At 45.9% G+C, this 17334-nt stretch overlaps 1 protein-coding gene across 1 annotated transcript in view; it reads right to left on the bottom strand.

The window, feature by feature from the left end:
* Positions 1–17092: 17092 nt before the first annotated feature.
* RCSD1 (RCSD domain containing 1) overlaps positions 17093–17334 on the bottom strand; it is a 71360-nt gene continuing 71118 nt past the window's right edge. The window contains exon 9 of the mRNA XM_075540932.1: positions 17093–17125. Coding sequence (XP_075397047.1) covers positions 17093–17125 — 33 coding nt within the window. The remainder of the gene's footprint in view (positions 17126–17334) is intronic.

Raw genomic sequence — 17334 nt, 5'->3', positions numbered from 1 at the left:
GCTCTCGGCAGAGGCGCTCGCGGCAGCTCCCTTCAGCCTCGCCCCGCCCCTCGCCGCGCGTCCTGCCCCAACCGCGTCCGGTGACCTTCCCTGGGCCAGCTGGGCCCCGGCAGCGCCGGGCTCGGAGTCCGCAGCCCTTTGGGCTGTGCAGAGGCGACCCGACGGGGACCCGGGGCGGACGCTCGCTCTGCTCAGCGCCGCGCCGGGTCTCGGCCTCACACACGTCCGGAAGCCGCTTTCCGGGCTCCGCGATCCGCGATCCGGGCTCCGTCCTCCGCGCAGCGCAGTCGCGGGGACCAGCTGGGGGGCTCCGGGTCGCGGAACTCTGCCGACGGCCTGGTGCCTGGTGCCCGGTGCCTGGGACTTCTCGCGGCGAGTTCTGGCTCCTTCTCGGAGTTCGTGCCTCCGCGCGTTCGGGCCACCGCCGTGCGCTCCGGTCGGCCCGGACCCCGGTGCGCGTCCTGCGGCCGCGGGGCTCCCCGCCTGGGGCCCGGGTCTATTCCCTGCAGCTGCTCTGCGGGGAGGAAGTCGCCCCTAGTCGGGGTGATGCGATGGGACACGGAGGCCCAGAAGTGGTGGCGCAGGTCCGGGACGGGTCCCGGGGAGGCGGAGGAAGGAGGGGGATTCGGAGGGACTGGGATGGCCGGGCGGGCGCGCCAGGCCCAGCGCAGGTGGCGCGCACCTGGGGCGTTCGGCTCCGCAGAGGTGAGTCTGCGATCAGCGTGCCCCGCGCAGCTGCGTGCCACTTGCAGCGACATCTGATTTCTGAAACCTTGGCTCTCGTGGTTAGGTGCCACTCACAGCGACGCCATGCCCCACAGAATGAAGCCCACGGGCGCCGGCACCCTTCTAGAACTGGTGTTCTGTCTGAGTCCATTGTGGCAGCCGCTGGGTCAGAACCTCTCCTCAGGGACCTTCCTCATTTTGACGGACCCTCTGATTTACCTCGTAGGATGGCCTTCTCCAGGGACTGGGCCCTCTTGGGAACATGTCCCTTTTAAGTAGCTTATAGCTTCCAAGATTTGTTTGTTCTTCTGAGTACATGATTTATATGTTCGCTATCACCTAATTCATTCACATGCATCCATTCTGAGATCTTACATGTTCCGCTTTTGAATGCATACGAGTATGAGTCAGTTGAAAAATACCATGGCTTGGTCAGGTCCATCGAAATCCTCAGTGACATCTTTGCGTTTTGACACTTTTGCAGCAGATTTGTCTAATGCACTAAGCCCAGGACGTCCTTTGGTTTCTTGGCCGTTGATGGTGGAGCTGAGTAACTCGCTGAAAACTTCCATCTTGTCTCTGCTTGTCGTGATGTTCCTGGGCATCCCAGTTTGGGGGGGGGGGGTTGTTTTCTTTAGGTTGAAGGTCATAGTCTTGGAGCTTCCTCAGTAATTAATCAAGTCCTCTCGGTTTCTCAGTAAGGTTCTGTCACCTGCATAATGCAGGTGGTGAATTGGTCCTCCTCCAAACTCCATGAGGCCTTCTCCTCCAACGGTCCAGCCTCTTGGACTCAATATATGTTTTGAATAAGCGTGGTGAAAGAACACAGCCTCGACACGAACCTTTTGCTCCCTTATTCTGTTGAATGTGTCTCTTGGTCTATGTGCAGGTCCTCATGGGCGTGATTAAAGGTGCTGGGATCCCCATTCTTTGAACTGTTATCCATAATTTAAGGATGACACTGTTATGCTCCACGGAGTCAAATGCCATTGCATAAGTCAATTAAACACAGGCAAATCTCTTTCTGGTGTTTTTGCTTTCAGCCGCAAACCATCTGACATCAGAAACAATATTCCTCATTCCACATCCTATAAATCTAACTTGGACTTTTGGCAGTTTCCTGTTGATGTACTACCCATACTACTTTTGAACTATCTGCACTCTGCTTGAACACCTTCTTTAGAATGAGCAGAAACATAGATCTCTTCAAACCGATTGGCCAGGCAGCTGTCTTCCCACTTTCTTGACATAAATGAGTGAGTGCTTAATGTTGCATCAGTTTGGTAAAACATCTCAGTTGGTATTTCATCACTTCCGGGCCTCGTTTTCCCAGTGCTTCAGTACAACTGGGACTTCTTCCTTCAGTACCATCAGCTCTTCATCAGATGCTGCCTCGTGAGGGGGTTGAACATCGACCAGTTCTTTTTGGTACAGAACCTCTGTGTACTCCTTTCATCTCCACATGATCACTCCGTTTTTGTGCAACTCAAAGCTTGAATTTTTTCTTCAGTTCTCCCAGCTTGAAAAATGCCAAGAATGTCCTTCTTAAGCCCCCTTATTTTGGTTTATTTTGCTCAGCTCTTTTACGTCATCGTTTCTTTTCATTGCTTTAGATAACTCTGTGCAAGGAAAGGTTAGGAATCTCTTTAAACATAGTTTTATCTTTTGGGGTGTTTTTAAGGACTTTTAGTTTCATGTATGATGCCTTCCCACAACTCATCTGATTGAGTCATTAGTCCTCAACATGTCAAATGGATTCTTCAGGTAGGACACACTAGGTGGCATATTTTAGCTCTCCTGCGCTAGCAGGCCTCCCAGCTTCATCTTGAACTTGCACCTGAATAGTTGCTAGTTTGGCATCAATCTGACTAAAGGTATTGAGCTTCTCCATTATCTCTCCACACATGTAATTGGTTAAATTCCTGGGTGCTCTAGGTAGGAAGGTCCACCAGCACCATTTATGTTGTTGAAAAAGTTATTTCCAATCAATCGAATATTGGCCTTGCAAAATTCCTATCCTGAGTTTTTCTATCATCAGGTCATTCTTCAACCACTGATCCTTATTCTTTCTATGTTCTAATGGCCAGTACTTGTCGATGCATGTTGATTGGACATTTGATTGGTTTTAAATCAAAGAAATTGGTAAAAGTCATCAGTTCCTTCATCTTCGGCCTTAGTGGTTGGTGCTAATTGTCATAATAACTGTTTTCCTTTTCAGCAGTACTATTCAATCACTGACAGGATAGACCTTGAAGTGTTCTTTAATTTGACCTTTCTGGCCTAGAAGGCAATACGAGTGACTCAAAATGGCCAGTGCTAATCCATTCACTCCCTCACTATACCTAAGTGGATCTGTATGCATTCCGCTTCTTTTTTGGTGACCTTCCATTTTCCAACTTGCCCCCCATGGCATAGTGGTTATGAGTTGGTCTGCTAACCACACGCTCTGCAGATTGAAACCACCCCCGGCTCCTTGGGAGAAAGATGAGCTTGTACTCCTTTAAAGAGCAACCAAACTAAACTCACAGTCAGTGCTGACTCATAGCGACCCTGTAAGACAGGGTAGAACTGCCCCCGTGAGTTTCTGACATGAACGCTTCACAGAAGCAGAAAGCCTATCTTTCTCTAAATGAGCTGGTGGTTTTGAACTACTAACCATTGGTAGTTAGCAGCCCAACATATAATCACCGCACCACCTGGTCTCAGAAACCCATAAGGGCAGGCCAACCTTGTCCTTCAGGGCTGTATGAATTAGAATCGACTCAATGGCAGCGAGTAGAGAGTTTTCTACATTCTTACCTTAATACATTCAATGTTCTGATTATTCCTGGATGTTTGAAGCTGGTTTTGTTTTTTTATTTCATTTTGAGTTGTGCCCCAGCTGCAAGCTTTGCTTCACCCCCATCAGGGTCACATCTACTTTTGAGGAGGCCCTGTTTCAAGTGCCTTCCCATCCTGTGAGTGGAGCGCTGGTGGTGTCGTGGTACATGTTGGGTTGTTAACAGCAAGGTCAGCAATTTGAAACCACTAGCCAGTAGAGAGACCAGGTTTTCTACTCCCACAAAGAATTACAGTCTCAGAAACCCACAGGGGCAGGTCTAGTCTGTCTTAGAGAGTCACTGTGGCTTAGAATCGAGTTGATGGCAATGAGTTCGGTTTTTTATTTTCCACCTTAAAAAGAAGCTTGCAATTCAAACTCACCAGCTGCTCTGAAGAAGAAAGGTGAAGCTGCCCACTGGCATAGAGATCTACGGCGTGAGGACCACTGAGTGGGGTCACAGTGAGTCCGGATTGTCTCATGGCCGTGGGTTTGGTTTGGTTTGATTTGGGGCCATCCTGAGGGACTTCTCTTCTGGCCCTCTGTGTGCCCCACTGCTGGTCATACGGGCTTACAGGCCAGGCTTTTCAGAAATACATCTTCAGGTCCTTCTTCCCCATCTCACTTCGTCTGGCAGCTCCCTTGGGACCCGTCCATCCTGGGTGACCTTGCTGGTATTCGGAATATTGGTGGTATAGCTTCCAGCATCGCGGCAACGCCCACGCCACCACAGTACAACAAATGGCAGGTGAGTGGTGGATAAACTCATGGGTGCACACAGGGTTAACTCGGTTGGCCTCAGGTAAAGAGGATTGCCATTTATGATGTGGACAGGCCTGAAGAGCAAAGAGAGAGTCCCCCCGCCCCCATGTTTTCCCGGTCTCTCGACTGTAAACACACATTACGCCAGAACACCACGCTCTGCGCTCCCCTCCAGCCGACCCGCAGATTTTGAGAGGAATGTTGTGCAAGAGTGTTCAGCCTCGGGCTCACCTACAGATGTTGGAGTTGTCAGCGCACCACAACTGTGGAAGCCACTTCCTTTTAGTCAATCAATCACTCTCTGTCCATACATGTGTATATCTATGTGTGTGCATGGATACCCAACAAGCATATATATACACACACACACATATATCAAAAACCTGGTGGAAAAAGTCCATCACCTTTCAATTCCATTTTTCCATGAACCTTTAAAGCCTTTCCTGTGTGTGTTTTAAGACATGCTTCTTATTTTAAGTTACTGGTACTGCATGAAGGAGCCATGGTAGTATAGTGGTTATGCATTGGGCTGAGACCCTCAAGGTCAGCAGTTTAAAACTACCAGATGCTCCTTGAGAGAAAGACGGGTCTTCTCCCATAGATAGTCTACAGTCTCTGTGGTAGTTACATAATCTGGTGTAAATTTGAGGGGATTATGAGTGTAGGGTGGAGTCTAGCCTATCAATAGGATCATAGCCAATGAGGCCTCTGTGGGCATGGCCTTCTGAGAATTCTGGGAACTCTGGTATTTCCTCCTTGGAGGCAGAAGGCACACTCTCTATGCACTCTCTGGAAGACACTATACTGACAAGACACATGAAACTACGCTAGTGCCCTTGGCTGGAGAAGCCACAGAGGGACCCCTGCCAGCACTGAGAGCTTACACTGCCGCTGGATCCAAAGACTTTCTACTCACTGGCCTGTGATCATTCTGCATTTGGCATCATTGCATGTGTTTTGAGAGTCTGAAGAGGACTTTGTAGATTGGTATCGGACATATGGACTAACATCGGACTTATGGGCTTGAACTAGGCTGGGTTGGGATACTTTCTTAATGTATGATTACCCTTTATATAAAACGCTCTCTTATACACATCAGAGTTTCTAGGGACTCCAATCTACCTGGATAACAGTCACAGAAATTTTAATACTGTCCTATAGGGTTGCTGTGAGTTGCCATCGACTTGATGGCATTGTTTGTACTGTATGATTTCATTCTTTTTCCAAACTTTTTTAAACCTGATTTCTATCTGTTTATTTATAGGGAGGTATCTGGAACTATGTTCACAAAATTTCAACCTTCATTGTTTGTGGATTGTGAGTTTGCGCTTATTTGCTTTTCGCATTTCTGTATTATTTGAAATTTAATAAATGTATGTGGTCTTATTAAAACTAGAAAATTATACCTAAAGAAACTATGCTAGACAATATCCAGATGAAGAAAGACTGATTACTCAAATCCACTGCCATAAGTTCATCAATTCCAACTCATATCGGCCTTAGAGTAGAATTTTATTTGATTAGCACTTGCATTTTGCTTGATGCTTACATTGAAACATCACTGTTCCTACATCATATAAAGATATTCTGTTTGTACTATTTTCACCTGGTCCAGAGAGCATAAAATCAATGAAAACTAATTGGACTTCACCGCCACTTGCCGGTTAGTTTGTCGTACTGTGGCGGCTTGTGTGTCGCTGGAAGCAATAGCACTGATATTTCAAATGGCACCAGGGCGAACCTTGGATTTCAGGTTCCAGTTGAGCTTGCAGAAGGGGGATTAGCCACTGAAACGATGAAGAAACTGAAGAAGGGGGGATTCGCCACTGAAAGCCTTGTGAACGTGGCTATACTGCTCAAAGACTAGCCCCTCCAGTTGGAAGGCACTCAAAATACAACTGGGCAGAGCAGCCCCTCAGTGTTGAGCTGACCCAATAATACGATGGAGCAGAGCTTTCAGGACCTTCATCTGCTGATGGAGCACATTAAAATGAAAAGTCACAGATGCAAACATCCATTCATAATAGATTTATATGTAGTATATAAATCTAGGCAAAGTGGAAGTCATCAAAAATGAAATGGAACGAATGCATGAGGACCAATAGGCTAGGCATTAGTAAGCTAAAGTGGACTGGTATTGGTCATTTGAATCAGACAATCTCATGGTTTACTTTGCAGGGAATGACAAATCCAAGAGGGATGGTGTCATATTCACGGTCAGAAAGAATATTTCAATGCTGTCTGTGATTAGATCGTATCTATATGCCTACAAGGAAGACTAGTTAAAGCAACTCTTACTCAAAATCATGTAGCAACCACTAAAGTCAATGCTAAAGAAACTGAAGAATTTTACCAATATTCAATTTGACATTGGCCATACATGCAGTTAAGATGTGTTGGTAATAACTGGGGGTTGGGATGAGAAAGTTTTAAACAAAAAGGAAGAATCAGTAGTTGGAAAAATACAACCTTGGTGATAGAAATAAAGCTGACGAGAACGTGATGGAATTCTGCAAAACAAACAACTTCTTTGTTGCAAATAGTTTTCAGAAGCATGAACGGTGTTTACACATGTGGACCTCATCAGAGGAACCCAGAGGAATCAGATTGACTACATCTCTGGAAAGGGAACAGGGAGAAGTTTAATATCATCAGCCAATTCAAGGCCAGGGCTCCTGGAGCATATACCATAAATTACTTTTATTTAAGTTGAAGTTGAAGAAAACTGAAACAAGTCCAGGGGAGGAAGACGAGACTTTCTACTTCTGTGAAGATGTACAGTCTCAGAGGCCCACGGGGACAGTTCTAGCCTGTCTTATAGGATTGCCATGAGTTGGAATCGATTCAAGAATGACTTTGGTTTTCTTGTGGTTTGAGAGCCGAAATATAACCTTGAATATAAGCCACCTGACTTTAGACACCATCTCAAGAGCAGATTTGCTGCCAGGAGCTCTAATGATCAGGCACCACACCACAGGAGTTATAGAACGACATTACGAACATCACGCCCGAAGAAAGCACAGCGCCATTCAAAAGACAGGCAAGGGAGAAAGGATTAAAGTAGATATCATCAAACACTGCTAAAGGTGCTCTAGAGCACAGAGTAGCTGAAGCGATTGAAGAAATGATGGAGTAAACGAGCCGGACAGAAAATAGCGAAGGGCAGCTCTGTGACAAAGTAAAGCATTGTAAGGAACTGCACAAGGGCCTGGAGTTAGACAACCAAAACAGAAGGACACATTCCGCCCCACAAACCTAAGAAACGGAGGGAAAGGTCAGGTCTCTAGTGGAGCATTTTCAGGATTCTGTGAGGAAAATATTGAACGATAGGGGAAGCGTCAAAAGAAGATGGAAGGAATGTACGAAGAAGTCAACAATTTCAAGAAGAGCAGAGGCAGAGGCAGTTGTGCAGACAGAACAAGGGAGTACTGCGTGGTTTAAAATAGGAAGGGAAAGGTGTGCTTCAAATTTTGTATTTGGTGTGCCTCAGAGGCTTTATTCTTTCACCACACTTATCCAACTTGTATGCTGAACAGGTGACCCAAGACACGCCTACGTGAAGAATCCAGCAATGGGGCTGAAGGAAGGCTCATTACAACGACTATGATGTGCAGACGCAACCGTGCTTGCCGAAGATGAGGACATATTGAGCCATGTGATGGTTAGATTTTATGTCAACGTAATGATACATGTGTGGAGGCCGGCGTGGAGTCTAGCCCATAAATCAGAGTGCAGCCTGGTGGCCTTCTTCTAAGAGAAACAATTCTCTCCCGCTTGCCCCCTTTTGCCTTCCTGCTTGCACATCTGGCTCTGGGATTGGCAGCCTGTGTGGCCTACACCATGGGCGTTGTCAGGGCCCTGACACGGACCTGTTGACCTTGGATGTTGACCTGGCTTACTGGTCCACCAGCCTGTGATCTTCCAGGTTCCTGCTTCGCTTTCCTGCTTCATCTGATGCAGCTGTGGGAGTCTGAGACTCTCCCGCTAGCTTCTGACCCGTGGCCTTGAGTTGGACTGGGCAGGGCTGCTTTCTTGATATAACGTTATTTCTTATAGCTATATGTCACTGCTTTTGTTTACCTATGAAACTCCGCCTAAACATGGAACGAAGCAGGAAGCCTCCAAAGAAGATGGAAAAAGCACAGTGTCTCTGTAGCAGAAAGAACTAGTTGACATTCATCCATTTCAAGAAGTAACACATGAGCAAGAAGCCAGTGCACTGAAGGAAGAAGTCCACGTTGCACTGAAAGCATCAGCCAAAAACCAGGCTCCAGGGTTGATGGAGTAGCCATTGAAATGTTTCTTTAAGCTGGTGTAGTACTGAAAGCACCTATTCATCCATGCCGAGAAATTTGGAAGACAGCTACTTGAACAACTGACTGGAAGAGATCTATATGTGTGCCAATTGAAAAGAAAGGTGACCAATCGAATGTGGAAATTATTGAGCAGTATCATTAATTATGTTAAATTTTGATGACGATCATTTAACAACAGCTGCAGTAATACAGGGACAGAGAGCTGCCAGTGGTTCAGGCTGGAACAAAGGACATCATTGCTGAGGACAGATGGATCTTGGCTGTAAGCAGAGAGTACCAGAAAGATGTCTCCTTGTGTTTCATTGGCTATGCAAAGGCTTTCTACTGTGTGGATCTTAACAAACTATGGATAGCCTTGAGGAGAATGAAAATTCCAGAATTTCACTGAGGCGGCACCCGCACATGGATCACGAGGCAGTTGTACAAACAGAACAAGAGCCTAGTTTATGGTTTAAAATGAAGAAAGGTGTGCGTCAGGGTGCATCCTCTCACCATACTGATTCTGTCTGTATGCTCAGCAAGGAATCAGAGAGGCTGGATTATGCAAAGAAGAGTGTGGCATCAGGATTAGAGGAAGGCTTATTAACAACCTTTAATATGCAGATGATACAACCTGGCTTACTGAAAGAGGAAACCTTGAAGTCCTTGCTGAAGAAGACCAAGGATGGCAACTGTATGGATTACAATTCAATGTAAAGAGAGCAGTGAAATGATCACTGAAGATAAGGGTGTGGTGAAAAAGCAGATGGTGCTTGGGGATCAATTGGAATAGTGTCTTGGGTCTGAAAGACTTGTGTTCAAACAAGCAGCCATCTAAGCGAAGAGTCCATTCAGTCCACATGGAAAAGGCACACCAGCATGTGTGATCCAATGACGACAATAACAAAATTCAAACATCCAAGCCTAACTTGGGAACCCCATTTGTAGAATGCTATGGAGGGGAGTGCAGCCCGAAACCCATCTGCAGAGTAGCTAGTTAGATTAAGCCCCGGGCGGATTCCCAGTGGCCACAGGCAAGGGTCTCCAACAGCCTTACTATCAGACAGAGGTCCTTGTAATCTTGATTGTGCTGAATTGAATTCGATAATTGGTCAGCTGACTTCCCTATTGATCCGACCTGCATTTGTTCTGGCTGCAAGTATCTCTTGCATGCTCCATGACAAAAATTTCTTCCCTGGCTTTTTGAATTCTGAGGGTGGTCTTTTCTTTCTTACTTATTGTTTGTACTTTTGTCTTTGTATTACTAATTATTTTATCCTCACCACTTTATTTTGATTTTGTTTTTTATTGTTTCTATTGGCTCTGCCAGTGTGTGAAGCACAGAAGGAGTGGATGCAGAGAGATAATAACTGATGTAAGGGTTCACAGGGGATGTAGAGGTGGAAGGTGTGAGACAGGGAGGGTGAGGGGATTTGGGGAGTGAACAATGAAGTTGGGAGGGGGAGGGAGCACTAGAACTGATTGTGATTACACAACTCATTTCAAAGGTGACTTGACCATGGGGTGGGAAGGGGGTCTAACATTGATTGTGGTGATGATTGTACAATTCTTCTTGATATGATTGAATTATTGAATTAATTGCATGATGTGTGGATTAGGTGCCAATAAAAAATGTAAAAAGAAAACCAAAATCCTCACAACTGGACCAATAGGTAACATCATAATAAGTGGAGAAAAGATTGAAGTTGCCAAAGATTTTATTTTGCTTGGATCCACAATCAATGCTCTTGGGAGCAGCAGTCACGAAACCACATTGCGTATTGTATTGGGCACAAGATCTCGTTAAAGTGTTGGAGACAAGAATGTCACTTTGGGGACTAAGGTCCACCTGATCCAGGTTGTGGTATTTCCAGTCAGCTCATGTGCTGCTGAATGGTGGATAAGGGAAACTGCAGAGAAATTGACATATGGTACTGAAATATGCATTTGAAATATGGTACTGGCCAAGAATGCTGAAAGGATAGTGAACTGTCAGAACACATCAATCTTGCAGGAAGAGGGACAGCTAGAATTCTCCTTAGAAGCAAGGATGGCGAGACTTCCTCTTACATACTTTGGACATGTGAGGAAAGATCAGTCCTTGGAGAAAAGCATCATGTTGGTAACACCAAGAACAACAACAACAACGAAGGTGGGACCTTCAACGTGTTCCCAAGGAAACAAAGGGTATGGCCCAACCCACACTGTCCACGAAGGTCAAGCCTCAAAGTTCCACCCCCTCCTGTCCATCAGACTAGTAGAACATGCTCTCCAAAAGGGAATAGCCACCGGAGAGTAAAATCGAGAACCATAGTATAACAAACATATAAGGTAGAAGAGCCATATTAATTGACCATAGCTCAACAACATGATAAACGGAAAGAAGATTGAAGTTGTCAAGAGTTTCATTTTACTTGGACAAAAATCCATGATCATGGAAGCAGCAATAAAAACAAAACAAAACAAAATGACATATTGCATTGGCCAAATCTGCTGCCCAAGGTTGTGTTCAAGTGTTAAAGTACAATGAGATCACTTTGAGAACTAGATGTGCTTGCCTCGAGCTACGGTACTCTCAATGGCTTCAGTGCATGTGAAAGCTCAGTCATGAATAAAAAAGATCAGAGACAAATTGGTGAGTTTGAATTATGGGCACAGAGGACTGAAAGTTCCACGGACTGCCAGAAAACCAAAGACACTGTCGTGGAGCATATTCAGTCGGACTGTTCCTTAGAAGTGTTGATAGCAAGAGTTTGTCTCGTGTGCTTTGGACACATTGTCAGCAGAGACCAGTCTCTTTCAAAAGGCCAGCATTCCTGATCAAGCGCAGAGTCGGGGAAAAAAGAAGAGCTCCATGAGATGGATGGTTACCGTGGCGGCAACAATGGGTTTAAACAGACGATGGTGAGGCTGGTGCAGGTTCGGGAAGTGCTTGGTTCTGTTTCTGAGCTGACTCGACAGAACCTGGGAACAACAGTTGGAAGTCAAAGCAATAGTAGTTTAATACTGCAGGCATTGACCTATTGAGGACATTCATTGTTTTTTGTCTGTCTAGCCCATCGTGTGTGTGTGCGTGCGTGTGTGTCACACACTGATTTCACTTTAAGACACCACCTTGCTCCTATTCATAGTCCTTGTAGGTTGAATGGGGTTAATTTGATCTGGCTTCTAACTCCAGAGAGGGCATAAAATGTAGGCCTGGCCAATCAGATTCCTGCATCTCTTCGCCACAATTACGGTGCAGATGATCACACAAGGTGGGCGTATGAGCTACACAGGGGCTTATTAGATATGTTTGCAGAATTTCTTCCCACCCCCACCCCAGTTATTGGGAAAGAGTAACCTCTTTCCATTTGGCTTGCAGGCTCAGAAAAGCCTGAGAGTGAGGCCAACTCAGGGAAGGCAAAGTGGATGACCAGGGCAGAAAGAGAGTGAGAGGAAGACAGAGTGAAAGAGAAAGAGAAAGAGAGGTTCCTGGTATTGCTTGAATGGCTATTAAAGGACCCCTCTTGGTGCAGTGAGTAAGAGCTTGGCTGCTGATTGAGAAGACTGGTCATCTACTTCCATCGACTAAAACCTTGAAACCCTAAGAGGCACTTTCATCCTGTCCTACATGGTCACTATGAACTGGAATTAACAAGACGGCAGTGGGCTTTGGGGTTTAGCAACTTTTTTTTTAGTTCTAAACTAGATGGCTAGTTCAATAGATGAGAGAGGGGGAAGAGAGAAAGAATGATTCATATATATATAGTTCTTTTTCTTCATTGGCAAATTTGAGTTTGACCAATGTTACCAGGATGTGAGCATCATCACTCATTTGGCTTTATTAAACATGTGGTAGTTACATAATCTGTTGTCAATTTGAGACTTAAGAGTGAAGGAATAGAGTTTAGCTTATCAATCAGGTTGCAGCTTGATGACCTCATTGGGAGGCGCTCAGGAGATAAATAGCTCGCTAGAGGTGGAACAGACAGACACTTCCTTTGAGACGTTCCTGTTGAGAAGCCACATGGAGCTACACTGATGCAGCCAGAACCTTGGGAGCTGGAGGAGCCATGTGGAGACCCACACCAGTGCTGCCACTGGATCCACAAGATTTTCCACCTGTGATCTTTGTTCCTGCGCCTGATGTTATTACATATGCTGCATGAATCTGAAGAAGAATTTATAGACTGGCAACGGATATATGGACTAATATAGGATTTATGGGCTTGATCTGGACTGGGCTGGCATGTTCTCTTAATGTACAATTACTCTTTGATATAAAGTTCTCTCTTATACACATGAGTGCCTATGGATTGGTTTCTCTGGTCTACCCGGACTAACACAAAACGTTTATACTCTTGAGAGTACTTGGGCTAGTTGACTTTTGTGCCAACGTGGTTGTGCCAGGATGCTCAGTGAAGCCTAATAATCCCCCAGAGTGACCTAACCTAATGTAATCAACTCCATGATGGGATGTGCTGTGAGCAGCCAAGCAGTTGTAAGAAGATTGGGGTGGAATGAAGCCTCCTTACTCAGGTCACAGTCCTGATGCCATTGAAAGGAAGATTCCTTGGGGATGTGTCCAATGTCCTACATAAGTAGACACTGTGGAAAATCTTGGTTTGCTTCTTGCTGGGTCTGGATCCCACCTCATCAACATCGAGTTCTTTGGAGTTGAGTCAATGGCCTGCCATAATGCTTACCTACCCCGGGAGTCTTCAGTGGTGTGCCACCTGACTTGTCCACTTTGAATTCATTTGCCTCTGCAGTCAACAGCCTATTGCCTTCCTGTCTATCTTTGGTTCATCAGTCCCTGCAGCTACATGATCAAGAGACTCCTCCAGCCTAACCTCTGACCACAGACTAGGTACCTACCTGGACATGAACCTGACTGCTTCTGCAACTGTGTGAGCCATTTTCTTGATACATGCCCACAAATACTCATCACTGGTGCTGCTTCACAGTAGAATCAAAAGAATATGTGTTGCCTGGACATTCACTCAATCTTTTATTAGACATATTTATTTCTTGCGCATGTAGTCTAATGGTCACATGCCCAACTGGCGTGGCAAACTTGGTTTTGTTCAAGGTGACCTCAGTGAGGACTGGAGTTCTGTCATCTGGCTATCTACTTTCACAGGCAGCTGAAACCACATCATAGCCCCTCTAAACATATTGGTCTATCCCTTTAGAGCATCCAGGTCTTCTTGCTTCCTCTTTGAGGGAAGGCAGGACAAGACTTGAAATTCAAGCTAGACTATAAAGGCAGTGAAAGGATGATTCTGACCCTTCCTGTTAGCTTTTTAGCTGTGAAGGACCAGTGTTTTCTCTCAAGTCTACTGAAGTAGTTCCTAAGAAAGACAGAAAACAAGCATTCCTATCAACCTTGGTTGCTATCAGCACTCAATCAAGATTGCTTCAGGAAAGGAGAGCTATAAGCACTCACACTTTAGCATCAACAAGATACGGTCCTTTCATTTCATGAATGCCCTGCTAAGAGCATCACTTAGCCCTGGATATGGTTCCTCTGGTTTGTTTTGTTTTTCCCAATGTAGATCAAGTCACGCAGCTAACAGGTGTCTAGGGGAATCGAAGGCTTTGCTGACACTATTTAACATGCATCTTTAGCAGCGTATGTTTGCCTTTTTGCATTGCTCCCTTCTCATTTGCAACCACAAGTATATTAAAAACCAACAAGACCAACCCCGAACAAACCGGTTACCATCAGGTCAATTCTGACTCATCACAATCCATGTGTGGCAGGATAGAACTGCCCTTCCTTTCACGATTAGACGGAAATCTTACAGGGCAAGCCCACCATTCATAGGTGTTTTGCTTGTGGCACTGGCTGCAGTCCTCACCATGTAGCAGCACTCTGCGCAGTTCTCTTTTGTTTCCCCTTTCCATTTGTCCTCCTGTCCTCTTCCCTTCCTGCCTCCCGAGAGTCCTCCCTAGGCAGATGCTGTCTCTGCTGCCCCACAAAGTTGATTGTTCTAAGAAGTGTATACTTTTCTGGTGTTGTTACTGTTTACCTTATTGGCCTGGCTATTGTTTGGCTGGAAGTTGAACCACAATGGGGGTGGGGGGGGGCATCGTCTTGGAGGTCTCTATCAGATTAGTAAGCCTAGTCTTCTTTATGATTTTTACGCTTTGTTCCACGTTTCTCTCTCACTCCATCCAGGGACATTTAATGTGACCCCTTTCAGAGTGGATGACGGTGTAGCTGGGCACCATCTAGTTCTTTTGGTCTCATGATCACGGGTCAAATGTGTCTTTGGTTAACTTTACTCTTTCTTCACTCCAGATGTAGAGAAACTAATAGTTGCACCTTAGATGGCTGCTCCCCAGCTTTTAAGTCCACAACCCCGACTTTCCAAAGCAGGATCTAGAATATTGTCATTGTGGCCTGCCCCTGAGGATGGTCAGAGCTGTGATCCTTCAGAAGCGGATCACCAGGAGTTTGTCCCAAAGTTCCTCTGGGAAGGTTCAAACTGCCAACCTGTCAGTTAGCGGTAGAACACTTAACCAATAGTTTGTGCTACCCGGGTCAAAGTTCATAATGCATAGACCTTCCAAAACAAAGCAGGTTTATTTTCAAATAGATACCTTTCTGTTCCATTTCTTTCTTTTTTTTTCAAGTAAGAGAAAGTAGTAAATACCCCTTTCATTGCGTACATTCATGATCTTGGACACAGCCACACAACTCTTGCCTGAATGTACATAAATGTATAAACAGTTCAAAGATATGCATAAATAATACCATGTATTCCTTAGGGGGTATGCATGTCTATCAAAAAGATAGAGAAATACTACACAGACCACAAAATATCTGACACACACCTTTCCCAAATTCTGCTAAAAAATCAAAGCTTATTATAGCTAGGAAGATGCCCATCTCAATTGAATAACAAGTCTTAAAAATGCATAATGTTTTAAAATAGTTTTGAAAAAATATATATATATATCATCAATATAAACACTATCCTGGAGTTAGAAAAACTGCAAGTAGGATGAGAAAACTGAGGTATCCAGGGTGACGTAAGACCTTCTCATCTATGGTTGTTGTTTGGTTTCCTTTTTTAATTCACTGTAAAGTGTGGTCTTAACAGGCCTCCAGGAAAATAACTGTTTTACATAACAAACTAGCACACTGAGACACCGACAGAGTCAAATCAGCATGAGGACCAACCCTACTGCTCAGACATGTATTTGGAGGAGCAATTCGGTGCTGTCGGAGAAGCATTTGGCAGCTCAACTGCGAGGCTAGCAGTTCAAACCCACCAGCTAGGAGGAAGATAGGGCCATCTGCTCCCGTAAAGAGTTACGGTCTTGGAAACCTTGTCACGTGATCACGATGAGCCAGACCAGCCTCAAGGACAAGGGGTTCCTTTCAGGAAGAGGGCAGGAGATGGAAGTCAAGGAAGGGGCAGTCGGGCCCACTGGTCCTTGTGAAAGCTCTTGCACTCTTCACACAGAACCCGAAAGAGCTGCTCAGTGAGAACTGACTGAAGACCCCATTCGCTGCTCCTGAGATTTAAGGAACGCTTCCCAGGGATGCCAGGGAGCATTACATCGCGTGCACACCATGGTGTGCTCTAAGCACCTGCCAGGAAAGATCTACTCCATGCTCAAGGGTAACCTAGAAGCAGAAGACGTATCCTCAGGAGCAATCAGAGGGCAGCTTCTATCTACTGCTGTGCTTTCACGATGGGCACATGCTGCAGGGCACTGAAACCTCTTGACTTGTCTGCCTGTCCCTGGGCAGACTTGGGCAGCCTGGGAAGTCCCTGCCTCTACAGACTTCCCAAAGGTGCGACAGGGAGGGAGTGGGGACAGTCACCTCCTGTGGGCACCATCAACTAGAAAACTACAAGAGGGAATGGACACACCAGGATTTCCATGTTTCAATCATTATCTCCTCTAGCCCAATGTGTTCAAATTGGTCTGACCAGTTGCAACTGGAACAAAGCTGGAAGGCGGCCCCGAGAGTCTCGGTGCCATGTAAGGTCTCCTGACACTCAGGAGGATCTGTATGGCCATTTGCAGTCCCCCTGGAGTTAGTTTGGGCGTACAGTGGGAGAACTGGGAGAATGCTAGGAGAGCTAGAATGGCTAGCAGAAGACGCACACTCCGAGATGCTAAGTCAGAGCCCTGTTCAGAGGTCAGCTGCAGGGAGAGGTACCTGGGACCCCACAGGCTGCCTACAGACTGCCCTGGGTAGTTGTCACCGTAGTATATGATTCTAAATACATTTCTTTTTCTGTTTGTTCTATAGCAAGTCCATCCAGTGACACCCTGATCCACACTTTAGCTGGTAAGAGTCAGTCTGCTGCCCTCAGTCAGTCTCCACCCACGAGGGGGCGCTGTATCTTCAGGCTGACTGGTGACTGGAGCACAACAGAGTCAGCTTCTGTGATGGCTCCATTGGCTGGTGCTGCAGGGGTGGCTGCTACTTCTAAAGAGATCTCCCGAGCAGCTTCAACCCCAGGGCGCAAGACGCTCTTCTTCACATTTTAGTGTCCTGGTCAGAGGAGTCATCCTGCCAACAGAGAAAGACAGAACAGGTCAGGAAGAGGCTGGGGGAAATCTTGGCACTTGGCATATCTGCTTGGAGACTGCTGGGTCAGATGACAGCTATGACAGTAGAAATGGTTGTAGCAGAGAGCCCTTGGGTGCAGCACTGGGCTAGCCCACGGGTGATGTAGTGGTTACATGGTGGGCTGCAATCCATGTGGTCAGTGGTTCAAA

Source organism: Tenrec ecaudatus, chromosome 1 (assembly GCF_050624435.1).
Source record: "Tenrec ecaudatus isolate mTenEca1 chromosome 1, mTenEca1.hap1, whole genome shotgun sequence".
Classification (NCBI taxonomy): Eukaryota; Metazoa; Chordata; class Mammalia; order Afrosoricida; family Tenrecidae; genus Tenrec; species Tenrec ecaudatus.
This window is presented reverse-complemented; position numbering and strand designations above follow the sequence as displayed.